The following is a 14,176-nucleotide window of genomic DNA, read 5'->3' on the forward strand; positions in this document are numbered from 1 at the left end:
CCACCAAGTCCTTTCTTGGGGACCTGCAAGTGACCCCCCAGATGCATACCTGGAGAGCCATGGCCTGGCTTCCTGGGGGACCTGAGACACTTACCCCGGCACCTCTTCCCCACCTTGGGAGGCTCCTATCTGAGTTTTCTTCCTTTCCACCTGTCCCACTGCAGCTGCAGGGACCTGCCCACCCTGCTGCCTCAGAGCAACGCCAGCCATGGATCCAGGGTCCCAAGCCCGGTGGTGAATGGAGATCTCGTTCCCTCACTTTCCAGCTCCAAAGGGCCCAGACTGCTCAGTCCGGGAAGGGTGTTCCCCACCAGGGTGCTAACAGGCTATTTCGGGATGTCTCTGTCTCCTAGCCCTGTCTGGCCCTCTCCCCCATCTTCTCTCTAAAGAACCCTATCTTCTCTTTCAGAACTGGCTGGACCCCTCCAAGGAAATCAAAAAGCAGATTCGGAGTGAGTGGCTTATCATGGTTGGGGATGTTGTGGAAGGGCGGGTGGGGTCTCCAGGCAGCAGGGACTCCAGCTGTGCTGCTCTCTCCTACTTGGGGAAAAGGATCCGGAACCATGAGTTCATTTGTGCTGCACAGCACATCTTGGGAAGGCCCGGCATTGCCTTATAAATGAAAACCCGAGGCAGGCACAAGAGAAATGACCATCTAGAGTTGCACAGCAGGTTAGCAGAGGAATCATAGATGCATTCAGGGTGATAGGCCTAGAAGGGACCTGCAGAATCATCTAGGATAAGGGGACACATTGATGGCCTGAAAACAGCTTCCCTCCTGTCCAAGGCTGGTGTAAACTTCTATGATTGGTGACCCTTGACTCAGCTCAGAATCCTCAATCCTCATCCACACAACACTGCAGACCACGGCCAACTGATGGGAGTTAACATGTTAGGGAAAAGCTAGGCCTGCCCTGGTCTGGGCCATCTTCTGTATTTAATGATAGATGGCTGAGGCCCAGAGAGAGGCAGTTGCTTACCTAAGGTCGCAGAGTGAACTATTGGCCAATCCAGGTCTTTAGCCCTGGCCTCCCAACACCATCCTGCTCTCTTTTCAAGGCCTGGGGCGAAGAGACAACCTGTCCTTTCTGGCTCAGAGAGGAAGGGCATATTGGGAGGGGTGGAGCAACCTTCTAATGGCAGAAGGGAGGAAGTAGGTGCTCAGCCAGGGGGCACGCAGTAGGTGGAGACCTGGAGCCTAGAAGCAGAGATGCCTCCACTGGGAGCTCCTCCCCCTTGGCTGTGCTTGGACTCCCTGGTCCCCGGGGCTGGAAAGCAGAGCCTGTTGCCATGACAGCAGGCAGCTGGGCCCAGGGATGCCAGCTGACTCTCCGGGAGGGGCTGGAGGGATTCTTCCTGTAGGCTCCTGTCAGTTGAAGACAAAGACGCAGGCACACAGACGAAGCATGCTCCTCTGGGGCTGACAGGGTCCTAGGCCTGGGCTTCGGGCTGTCCCTAGGAGTCCCAACCCAGCTGGGAGGCCTGCCTCTCATGCCTGCAAGAATTGGAACATGTACATGCAGCCAAGTGTGCAGTGTTTGAGGAGGACCGGGAGCTTGGAAAGGAGAGGCAGAAGACAGAATCGTTGGAGCTCAGCATCTTTCCCCAGAGCAGGGAGTCAGTCGGTCCCCTGTCTCTGCAGCCCTGGCCAGCACGGCCCAGGCCTCGTGAATGGCTGCTGCTTGTGACCATCTCAGGTCATGGAGGAGCAGTTCTGCCTCCTTCAGTAGAGCCAGAGTCTCCATCCCTACCCCTGGGACTTCTACCCATTCATCTTTGTTCTGCCTTCTGGGGCCCTCATAGAACAATTTTTTTTTTAAGATTTTTAAGTAATCCCTACACCCAATGTGGGATTTGAACCCACAAACCTGAGATTGAGAGTCTCATGTTCCACTGACCGAGCCAGTGAGGCGCCCCACCATTTTCTTGCTCAGCCCCTCAGCCTCCTGAAGGCAGCACCGTGGGTCCTTGTGTCTTGGGCTTCAGAGCTGGGTATATTTCCTCCTAAAATCTCTCTGGGTACCTCTCTGGGCTTCTGTCTCTCCTTGGCAAGTGGATTAGGGTTCATGCCTCACAAGGCGAGGTGTCGGTTACATGTGGACAGCACCTGGCACATAGTAGGTGCTTCCCTGAGGTAGTTTGGTGTGATGGTTGAAAGACAGACACTGGAAGCCAGACTGACTGGATTTGAATCCTGACTTCAACGCTACTTCTTGTGTTATTCAGTTGTTCTGTGCCTCAGTCTCCTCACTTGTAAAGCGGGGATAATGATAGGACTTATCTTTAGGGTTGTTGTGCAGGGTAAATGAGCTATCATGTGTACAACACCTGGAATGGTGCCTGCACCTAGAAGCATCTAGTACATATTATCTGTCGTTATTACTATTATTACTACTACTGCTACTACTATTATTCCTGAGACGGGGATTGTTCTCCTTGAGGCCGCTTTAGCTGTGGGTTCCAGGGTCAGGTGACTAGAGCTTACATCCCAGTTCTGTACCACTGACTAGCTCAGTGACCCTAGGAGAGTGACTTACTCTCTTAGAATCTTCATCTATAAAAACAAAAGTTTAGGGCGCCTGGGTGGCTCAGTCGGTTAAGCGTCCGACTTTGGTTCAGGTCACGATCTCACGGTTCATGGGTTAGAGCCCTGCATCAGGCTCTGTGCTGACAGCTCAGAGCCTGGAGCCTGGCTCAGATTCTGTATCTCTCTCTTTCTGCTCTTCCCCCCGTCCCCCTTTCTGCCCCTCCTCCCTCCCCCTCCATTTGTCTCTTTCTTTCAAAAATAAATAAAACATTAAAAAATTAAAAAAAAAATTTACCTCAGGATCATTATGAAGCTCGAACTCCTATATGTGCATGGACAAGCAAGCAAAGTGACCGGCACTTAGTAAGCGCTGGAGACATTACAGCTTTTTGGGGAAGATGGTGAGGATCACAGGGACAAGGATGGTGGTAATGGCATGGCCTCCAGTCCTTTGTGACCATGGTCCTACCTTGGATGGGCCTTGCTTTCTCACATTGTCCCAGGAGTGAGCTGCCCATTGTTCTAGATAGTAGCCTTCCTCCAAGGCCTCCTCTCTCTTAAGTGGTCATCCCTTTTCCTGGCTTGGGGAGCTTGTTTCCAGCTAAAACCTCAGCCTTTATTTCTCTCTCTGCCTATTTGTGTACCACTGATTGGTTGTATCTCAGTGTGGAGTTTAACATTTATCCCGTGAAAAGCCCTTTGCTACTTTCTGCTCGTTCTGCTTGCCTTTTAGGTCTTGCTAACGACCCCGTTCTGCCATCCGATGTGGAGCCAACCTGGCACAGGGCAGTCTTATGAAGGGGGTTCCTAGGAACAGTAATATGGCAGGATGCCCTATGAGAAATGGACACAGCAGGTCAAATAAGTTTGGGAAACCCCTAAATGCATGTCCTCTTGAGGGGTGCAATTGACAACAGCAGAGTGAGGGCTCTGAGAAGTCCACAGTGAGGGAACCCATTTGATATGATTTGTTTTCTTCCCATTAACATCCAATGGTATAGACTTTGATGTGGAGGAGGGAGCATGGGCTCTGGAGCTAGGAGGATTGGGTCTGAGCCCTAGCATTTCTGTTTCTTAGCTGAGTGACCTTGGGCTGGCCACTTTACTGACTGGGCCTCAGTGTCCTCATTTGCAAAATGGAGATAATCATAAGACTTTCTCATAGGAGTTGCTGCAAGGTTTCCTGAAGTGATGTTTGTGATTCCCAGTAGGATTGACATGCACCACTGCTCTTCTTTCTTTCTACCTTCCTTCCCATTGCTGTTTCACGAGTCTTTCAACCTGAGCTTCAGTCTCCTCATCTTTCAAGTGGGAATAATATTCCAGTCTTCCTGATTAGATTGTCCTGAAGTTATAGATATGAGAAAATTTTGAGAAATTGCCCATAGTGTGATGCATCTGGGGCACCCACTGGGGTGATGGGGCCTCTCTGATTGTTCCCCTATCTTCTCCTCTTAGGCAGCCCCTGGAGTTTTGCCTTCACGGTCAAGTTCTACCCCCCTGATCCTGCCCAGCTGACAGAAGACATCACAAGGTGAGGGCAGCAGAGAGGGGGTGGGTGTGCTGGCCATGTGATTAGGAACAAAGGCACCCGGCCCTGGTAGACATGGGGCAGTGATGATGTGGCAGTTGCAAACTGAGATGCCTGTAGCAAGTCCAGGCAGACAGCATCAACAAAAGAAGCTGACTCAGTGCAAGAAAAAGTGATGCAAACACAGTAGGCAGTGGTAGCGCACCCTCAGCTTTAGAGAGGGAAGCATCCCAAGCAGCATTGGGACCCATTTCACTGACTGAAATTGAAATTCAAGAGGGCACACACCATCTAAAACAATTGCTGTTAGCCCCAGAAATCAGTGCCATGTGGGAACTGTTGAAGTGAAGCTAGAGATTTGAGAGTGAAAATCCACAAATTTCAAATGTTAGCAGCTAATTCAAACTTCTAAAAATCATGATAGAGGCCATCTCTGGATGGGACAAGCCAAACACATCTGAAGGCTGATGTTCTGGGTGGACCACCATTTTTGACTTTGGAGATAAGGCAGGAGTAGAGCACAGGTGCCTTTGCCCATAGGGATTTGGTCCCATGTGCTGCCCTGTGCGCATGTCAGGCATGTAGGGGTCAAATGAGACATGATCCCCCTGCCCCATGGAGGCAAGCCTGGGCTGCTGGAGTGAACATGGATTGTATGTACAATCTCATTGTGCCTCAGGGCCAGTAGATCACGTGGCTTAAAGATTAGAAGTGGGGTACAAAGCATTTTTCAGAATGAGAACTTCTATGGGGGTTCATCCCACCTCTGGAATCAGAACAGGTAGAGACCCTTCTCTTTATCTAAGCCCTTTCCAAAGAGGAACTCATGATATCTCACTTCATGATATCCTGGGGTTGTGTTATCCATGTGCTGGGCCCCATACTCCCAACAATAATAAGATGATGGCTTGGAGTTATTCTTAGAGCAGAGAGGAGGGGCTACTAAGCCAGCCTCTCTCTCCCATTGGGTCTCTTCTTAATATTGGCTGCCTGTTTGCCAAGTAATGGGCCACAGGCACAATGCCAACTGTGGCCTTGGGAGATAATACAGATGTCCCTGGGATAGATCAGACCTGAAGTCTTGGCCTCATTAGCCCTGCTCTAAGCCCTGAGGTCATCTTGGGACCAAGATTCAGCAACAAGGTCTCAATTCCATTTCCAAGAGGGCTGAGGGTTGTAGACCAGCTTAGTCCCCATTCCTCTGGTCTTACCCGCTAATATCTCTCCTCTTTGTGCCAGACCCGGGGCATTGGGCTTCTAGGGACACCAGGAGAGAAACTAGCCCTGCTTGGCATGGAAGACCTCAGGGAATGGGATAGTAGTAGCAGCTGGTTTAGTAAAAAATATTCCGGCTCAAAATAAACTGGTCAGAATGACAAAATGAAATGAAATATTGGTCAGAGTGGCAGTGATTTTCTAATTTTTAGACTTGAACAAAAATGCCTTTAGGCCCACACTTGGTGCCCGTGATGTTTGAGCTACTACTGATTCTGAGCCTATGCCTTGGCCCTGAGTGCACACTGAGGCCGCACATACTTTGTGTCAGAGCTTCAGTTCAGACTGCAAAATAATGTCATGGAGCAGTAAAAATTATACGAGTAAAAGCCACTTAAAAGGAAAAGCAATAGATGATTGCAAACAATGGTGAAACATGGCAAAATGGGCAAGGAGGCATCACTGCCTGAGAATGAACTGAAACATTTTTTTAATGCAATAACTGAAAAAGCAATAAAAAAATTGTTTAAAATGGACCTAAAAACTGTAAAATCATCCAAGTGTGCATAAAGTTATAAAAAACCATAGCCTTATGGTTGGAAATGTTTCTTTTAAAACAATTTGTTTTTAGACAATTCACTTACAGCTGGAGGCAAAATAAAAAGTTTTGAGAAAACATTGGCAGACAGGTTTGTCCTGGCTGTGGAATGCGGTGCAGAAGTTGAAATGAATGAGGTCAGGTCGTTTGTGCTGATCTGGGAAGGGCCCTGGGCACGTAGTTGGGTTTGAAAAAGCAAGCTGTAGAATTAGATGTATCATTTGATACCATGTACATGTTAAAAAGACCCATGAATCAAAACACGCGGATTTCTGTATGTCCACGGAGGAAGAAAATCTAGAGCACCACACAGATAATAGGGGTGATCTCTGGGGGAGGGGATTAGGGCTGAGAATAGACATCAAGAAGAAATTTAGAATTATCTTGAAAGTGTACATCTGCAGGGGCACCTGGGTGGCTCAGTCGGTTAAGCATCTGACTCTCGGTTTTGGCTCAGGTCATGATCTCACGGTTTGTGAGATCACACCCCGTGCTGGGCTCAGTGGTGGCAGCATGGAGCCTGCTTGAGATTCTCTCTCCCCTGGATCTCTGCCCCTCCCCCCACTTGCACACACACGTGCATTCTCTCCCCTCTCTCAAAATAAATTTAAAAAAAACATTGACAAAACAAGAAAGTTTACATCTGTTCCACAATAAGAATATATTAATTGCAGGATTAAAAATAGATAAAATTTAAAAAATGGTCAACCAGCAGAGTATTTAGCTTCAAAATAAGTTAGAAATTTAATGTTCCCACAGTAGGGAAAAGTCCCTCGAAGTTAGAAATTAACAAAATATTTAAAGGCACGCAAAATGGTACAAAACCATCCTTTTAGGACACACCCAAAGTATCAGCGCCTGAAATGCCAGTGTCTAGGAGCATCCCTTTTCTGCTGAACCGAGTGTTGATCAGTTTGGTTCTGATGGGCAGATGGGCCTCTGTGCTGGGGGTGTCTAGGGAGGGGGTGGGGCCCATGCCCATGGCCACTCTCCCCTATCTCCAGATACTACCTGTGCCTGCAGCTGCGGGCGGACATCATCACGGGCCGGCTGCCCTGCTCCTTCGTCACACATGCCCTGCTGGGCTCCTACGCTGTGCAGGCTGAGCTGGGTGACTATGATGCTGAGGAGCACGTAGGCAACTATGTCAGTGAGCTCCGTTTTGCCCCCAACCAGACCCGGGAGCTGGAGGAGAGGATCATGGAGCTGCACAAGACGTACAGGTGAGGGGTCTCCCCTGGCTCCTCAGCTGTTAGCTAGGGCCCCAGATGCTGCGCTGTAAGTACCCCGCCTGGCTCTGCCCCTGACTCAAGGTGTATCCGAGAGCAAATCATCTCATCCCACTGGGACTTTATCAAATGGGAATGGTAGGAACTAGCAGTGTGACCATAAATGACCTCTTGGGACCTCAAGTTCATAAGCTTTTCTTGTGGGTATGATAATTCCCTGTCTGTGGCCTCGGAGGATCAGTCTCTTTATCTTCCAGCTGGAGATAAGCAAAACTTTCCTGTGTCCTGATGTCTCAGTCTTGGTGTAAAGTTCAAAAGTTTGCACTCCGAAGCTGGACTGCCTGGGTTCATGTTCTCGCTGTGCCACTTTCTAGCCAGGGGATCTAGACAGGTCACTTCACTTCCCTATGCTTTAGTTTCCTCATCTGTTCAGTTTGAGTGCTAATAGAAGCTGCCTTGTGGTGTTGTTGGGGGACTAAATGGCACACATTACAGACATGCCACATACTTAACTGTTGCTCTCTGTGATTTTAGGGGTTGAATAGTTGTGCAATGGAAAGCACCTTGTTCTAGGAGTTAGATGATGGTTAACTAGATGGGTCATTGTGCAGCTGGCTGTTTAACTTAGCAGCCCCATCTTTCACTTGCACATGTATGGATTTAGATTATCTGTGTGTCTCAACTGTTGGTATTTGGGGCAGGAGAATTCATTGTGCAGGATGTTTGGCATCCCTGGGCTACAGGCATCAAATGCCCATAACACCTTCTTAGTCATCTAACAACCAAATGCCCCCTCCCCCATTTCCAAATGCTGCTGTGAGGTTGGTACCACCCCTGGGGGGAATCACCTAGAACTAAATGGCCTCTAGGGTCCTTTAAGCTGGAAGTGCTTTGAGCTCCAAGTCCAGGGTTGTTATGGGAACCTAATTTGATAAATGATGTGAAGCGCATTGTAAGCCATGAAGTGCTGTGTATGTGTGTGTGTGGGGGGGGGGGCAGGGTATGGTGATATTACCTTATTGCTAAGGAGGATGGGAGGAATCAGGTGAATTGTCTCCAGGGGGCTGCATCTGGAGAGGAGGCCTAGGACCGGATGTGGAGGGAATGTGTACAGGGGGAGGAAAGGCCATTGGAGTGTGATGGAGTGCTAGGTCCAGAGTGGCAAGTGCGTCTCTCAGAGACTTGCACACCAACTCTGGGTAGTAGTGGCTGCTACTGTATTATGTTCAGCAGGATACTGAAACCGCATTGGTTAGCGGTGTCTGCCTGGGCTCAGGAATAGGGAGCGACGGACGGCCTGCCTGCCCCCACCGTCTGTCATTCCTGTCATAGGTAACAAGATGTGTTAGGGATTTGTGAAAGTCCTAATGATTCAGAGAAAGAAGCTCAAATATAGGCTGGAGAAATGCTAATAGCCACCCCTTCAGCTTTTACAGCTCTTTTGACTTAAAGCACCTGGACATCTAGTGTCCAGGCATCTCACACAGCAGTTCACTGAGGTAGACAGAGCAGAGGAAACTGAGGCCCAGGGGATAGGAGACAGATGTAAGTGAAGGATTCGGAAGGAGCACAGACTCTGGAGCCACATTGTCTGGACTCAGATCCTGACTTTGCTGCTTAATAGTTTGTGTGGCCTGAGGCGAGTTATTTGAGTTCTCTGTGCTGGGTTCTCTATAAATATAGTGGGAATAATGGTAAGACATACCTTACAGAATTGTTACGAGGGTTCAGTGAGTTCATACACGTGAAGCGTTTGGAACATTAACCAGCATGTAGTGCTCAATAAATGTTAGCCGTGACTAAATAGAAAATGTAGTTTCCTGGCAGCCAAAGCAAAGAAGGAACTTGATGGATTACATAACTTTCTTTTCCGAAAGGAGAACGTGCACCTGCTTCTCAGGGGAGATGAAGTGGTTGCTGATACAAAGTTCAGAGAGAAATATCTTATGGGGGTGATAATTTAGGAGCCCCTGGGTGATTATAATGAACACTGTCTTCCACAATGGCTCTTCAGTCAAGGAGAAGCAGAATTTATGGCTCACATTTAACTCAGTGGCAGATTAAAGCAGAAATCCCGACTCCCACCTCATCCCTTGAATACTTCCCAGAGGAGACAAGACCAGACCTGAGCTTTGGCAACAGGAAGGGATTGGGTGGCTGAAGCCGGGGCTGGGGGTGCACCATCTTGCACTGAGAGCAGAGGGGAGGGACTGGGCGAGGCCTAGTCATATGCCCACTCCAGTACATTTGTCTTCCTAGAATCACAGGTTCTGATCACAGCCACCTTCAGCCAGCAGGACTTAGGCCTGGGCCTTTTCCATGGCTGTCTGTGATCATGTTCTTTCTCTTAGGGGCATGACTCCAGGAGAAGCAGAAATCCACTTCTTAGAGAACGCCAAGAAGCTTTCCATGTATGGAGTAGACCTGCACCATGCCAAGGTACTGCTGGGTCCCAGGGTCCGCCTAGCATCTGGGGGGTGTGTGTATGTGTGTTGGTGTCCCTGGTGCTTCCAGAGGGCTTGGTGTGCCAGACCCTGTGTTCCCTCCAACCTGAATCCTTTTATATTCTTATTTCTCATTCCTCAAAGTTCCATAATCCTTTCTCATATTATATTTACTTATGAACCTGTTTGTACCACGTAGAGCTTGGCCTGGTACCACATATGTATCACTCCATGTTTTCTGGTGAATGAATGATTAAGTAAGTGACAGAGAGAATGATCAAAAAAGCAACTGGGTGTATAAATGACAGAATGAATGAATGAATGGAGTGAATGACTGTGTGGGGTGGGTCAGGGGCTCCAGCATGTAGGCTCTAACCCTGGTCCCGGAGTCTCTTAGAAGCAGAGCTCAGGAAGGGGTTTCAGGCCGGATGGCAGGTGTGGACTCCAGGCCTGCCATTTGATGGTGTCTACTCACGCAGGACTCCGAGGGCATTGACATCATGTTGGGAGTCTGTGCCAATGGCCTGCTTATCTACCGGGACCGGCTGAGAATCAACCGCTTCGCCTGGCCCAAGATTCTCAAGATCTCCTATAAAAGGAGTAACTTCTATATCAAGATCCGGCCTGGGGAGGTGAGCCTGCCTTGGGAACCCCTTCTTCTCACTGGAATTGGCTAGAATGGAGAGAAGACCCTGACATCTGAGCCTGGGTTTTTCCTACTTAGTATACATGGGTCCTGAGTAAGGAAAGAACACTCTTCTTCTGGGATTCTCTACATAGACTTCATACCTTGGGTGGCTCAGTCAGTAGAGCATCCGATTCTTGATCTCAGGGTCGAGAGTTCAAGTCCCATATTGGGCATGAAGCCTACTTTAAACAAAAGACTTCATGCCTTATGTATGTGCCTACATGCAAACATCATTTACACACAGACATAACACACAAACACGGGAGCACACATAAAGATAACCACATATATTCAAGTTACACAGATCAATGAGTACCTGGCCATCCATATCCATGTATTTGCTTACATGAAATATTCAAGTATGTACACATACCAAAATACGTGACCACACACACACACACACACATACACACACACAAACGTGTATATGTTCAACCTCTATACCTCACCCATCAAAAAAGTCCATTTGTTTCTACCTCTCAAGTAAATGCAAACCCATCTGCTTCTGTCTTTCTCCACTGTACCAGTCACCAACAGCCACCATCTCTCACCTACATTTCTACAAGGTACTTCTCACTGGTCCCCCTGCCTCCATTGTGCCTTCAGGCCATTTTTCTCATAACTGCCAAAAAGAGCTCAAAAGTCCCTTTCATCAGGTCATGTCTGATGCAATGAGATTACTACTACCCCCCTCCCTCCCCGCTCACTCTCCCACCTTAAATCTTTCAAGAGCTCTCTGGCTCATGGGCTACTTTCTGAACTCCAGGTGTGGCCACTTACCTCTCCCATGTATCTCTGTCCCATGTGCACTGTGCTCCAGCCCCTTTGGCCTTACCTGACATCCTGGAATGAGCCAAGATCTTTCCTGCCTCCAGTCTTTTGCTTTTGATGTTCTCTCTACCTGAAATTCTCTCTCACATAGTGGGTTCCTTTCCCATCCTTCAGATGTCTGCTCAAAGATCGCTTGTTTAGAGGGCATTCCCAGATCACCCTTTCTAGGACAGATCCTGATCCCCACACCTGCCCAGGTATTCTGTCACATCACACATCTCTGTTCATTCCCTCATCAGCGTCTAAAGTGGTTTTGTTTACTAATTTGTTACCAGAGCATCCCCCTTCCCTGTCCCCAAGAATCTTCTGTCTTGGTCACCATGCTGTCTCTGTTGCTTAGGACTTGTCACAGAGTAAGGGTTCAGTCCACTTTATTGAGTAAATGAATGAACAGGCTAGAGTCACACATGCCTGAGAAGAGGTTCAGAAAGCACGGACCAGCAGCACGAGAGCCCAGGCCTTGCTTCTAACCCACTCTCTTTGGTTTCGTAGTATGAGCAGTTTGAGAGCACAATTGGCTTTAAACTCCCAAACCACCGGTCAGCCAAGAGGCTGTGGAAGGTCTGCATCGAGCACCACACATTCTTCCGGTGAGCCTGACCCTGGGGTCGTATGCTCTGTGAGGGGGGGCGGGAAGCAGGAGAAGGAACTAGGAGGGACTCCGTGAAAGCCCCTTTACCCAAGTCTCTCCTGTTATGGACCACCTTGACTTGTAGCTTGTGGGACAGTGGGATGAAAGGCCAGCTGTGGTCTAGCCTTGGGCCTGACAGCGTAGGTCTGATCCCCCTCCTCACCTCACTCCACTGCAGGCTGGTGTCACCTGAGCCCCCACCCAAGGGCTTCCTGGTGATGGGCTCCAAGTTCCGGTATAGTGGGAGGACCCAGGCACAGACCCGCCAGGCCAGCGCCCTCATTGATCGGCCCGCGCCCTTCTTTGAGCGTTCCTCCAGCAAACGGTACACCATGTCCCGCAGCCTTGATGGAGGTATGCCCCAAATGGGAGATGGGAGAGGGGTGGCATTTAGTGGGAAGTGAGGCCACACCGGCTTTTGCAGAATGAGCAGTGATAGTGGTGGACACCTCACACATTGATTTGCAGCAGGCCTGGTGGCCCGAGACCCTGCTGCATGCACCTGGGCAGCTCCTGGTGGTTTCGCCTAGGCTACAGCATCACTCTCACTGGAATATGATGTTGCCACTCTCTGGACTTCCCGCAACTTCCCGGAGTCGTGGCCTTTTGGGGATGCAGGTTCAGCCATATGGTTTTCTGGCCCCCCACCCATGATGCTTAGTGATTCACAGACTGTCAGCCGAGGAGAATGGTATATTGTGACTGCAATGTGCAATGTGACTGGTGATGCCTTACCTGAGGGAGGCTGAGGGGTTGGTTGTTCTCGGTCATTCTTTTCGTTCCAGTGAACTGATCGACATCTAACCACATGGTGCTCTCCACTGCCCTATTCCTGTTGGGCTGACAGGTGCCCTTAATATCAGTGAGAATTGGCCCTACATTGTCCTGTATCCAGCCGACCAGGGCTTCTCAAAACATGGCCCACAGACCACCTGCAAGAGAATCACCTGTAAGCTGGTTAAACATGAAGATTCCTGGGCCTTGGCCAAGGACTCTCCCCAGGATATGCACACTGAAGTTTGTAGGAGAGGTTCAGAGGCCACATGGGCATTGGGGAGATTCAGTTAGGCAGACCTGAGTTCAAATCTCAGCCTTCGTACTCACCAGCTGCTCTGCAGGCCAGGAAGTGGTCATAAATATCCATATATGAATGGCTGGAAGGTCTAGAGCAACTTAACTGCCCTGTGCCTATTTCCTCTTCTTCAAAATAAGTAATACATACTTAGTTGTGTTATAGAGAGAACTAAATATGGTCATGCCTCTACAACCCCTCAAAAAGTTCCTGGCACATAGAAGGACCTAATAAATTATACCCAATAATGGTTTATTGTTTGTTGTAGCAATAATAAATTATTATTGCTTTTAGGTTTGCAGAGGATAGGTTACGGTAAGGGGTGGGGACTTGCCTGGGGGAACAGTGGTTATTCCCAGGACACACTGGGGTAGTTAGTTCTGCTCTAGGCAAGCCAGTTCTGCTCAACAAATATTTTGCAAGTATTAGAATAAGTATGACCCTTTCCTTGGAGGAGCCCATAGAATGCTAGGTTTGTAAGCATATAATGTGATTCAAGCCATGGGAGAAGTATATACAGAATACAGAGCACAAAACAGAATATAGGAGAGAGGGATTAATTCTGTCTAGGAGGGGCAGAAAGGGCTTTGCAGGGAGGGTGACAACTGGGCAGGGTTTTGAAGGATACCTAGGAGTTTTCCAGGTGATCAGGAGAGTCTGATACTTTTCCTGCAGTATGAAGTGAGACCTTTCCCAGGACTCCCTGACCATGTTCAGAGGACATGAAGTTTTTCAAAGGTCCATTTGAGGCTGAGGAAGCTCCTTCTTCTCCTTGAGTGGGAGGAGAGCTAAGGGTTGAGAGCTAACATTTATGCAAAGGGAAAGTACAGTCCCTTTATTTTCCCCTGCAGCTTCCTACATGAAGCCCAGATTGTGCAGGGCAGCAAAGATTGGTCTAGATCTGGTGAGGCTCATCCTCTCCTACATCCCTCTGGAGGTCCAGAAGGCTGAACTCTAAACCAGGAGACCTAGGTCTTTGTCCTGATTCACTGAAAGGTCACCAGTGGGAACTTTCCCCTCTCAGAGTCTCAATTTATCTTTTGTAAAATGAGGAAAGTGATTCCCATTCTAGCCATCAACACAGAGGATTGTGCAGATCAGATGAGATGGTGTGCATAAAAGGGCACTTTGCGAAGTGAGTATATATGAATAGAAAGAATAATTATTCTCTTTAATTTAGGCCAGCCCCAAGGATAATCGGTGCCATGGGCATTTCAATTCAGTGTTTTCCAGGCATTGTTTCCCACCAAGACATAATCCATGGGCATAGTCTGGATTATGTCCAGTGCCTAGTGTAAAGCCTCTAATTCCATCCCTTTCTTTCCTGTTCAGAAAAGTACTTTGGAATGCCAGTGAGTGAGAAAGATGTTATTGCAGGGATCCCTCTGAACTTTCCCTAATTTATAAAGA

General features: G+C 48.7%; 1 protein-coding gene across 16 annotated transcripts in view; it reads left to right on the top strand.

Moving 5' to 3' along the window:
• Positions 1–14,176, top strand: part of EPB41L1 (erythrocyte membrane protein band 4.1 like 1) — a 55,766-nt gene that overhangs the window by 3,857 nt on the left and 37,733 nt on the right. For all 16 annotated transcript variants that reach the window (XM_058685481.1, XM_058685482.1, XM_058685483.1 and 13 more), the window contains exons 4-10: positions 410–452; positions 3,986–4,061; positions 6,876–7,094; positions 9,452–9,539; positions 10,024–10,176; positions 11,556–11,653; positions 11,873–12,048. In XM_058685481.1, coding sequence (XP_058541464.1) covers positions 410–452; positions 3,986–4,061; positions 6,876–7,094; positions 9,452–9,539; positions 10,024–10,176; positions 11,556–11,653; positions 11,873–12,048 — 853 coding nt within the window. The remainder of the gene's footprint in view (positions 1–409; positions 453–3,985; positions 4,062–6,875; positions 7,095–9,451; positions 9,540–10,023; positions 10,177–11,555; positions 11,654–11,872; positions 12,049–14,176) is intronic.

Source organism: Neofelis nebulosa, chromosome 9 (assembly GCF_028018385.1).
Source record: "Neofelis nebulosa isolate mNeoNeb1 chromosome 9, mNeoNeb1.pri, whole genome shotgun sequence".
NCBI classification, from domain to species: Eukaryota; Metazoa; Chordata; class Mammalia; order Carnivora; family Felidae; genus Neofelis; species Neofelis nebulosa.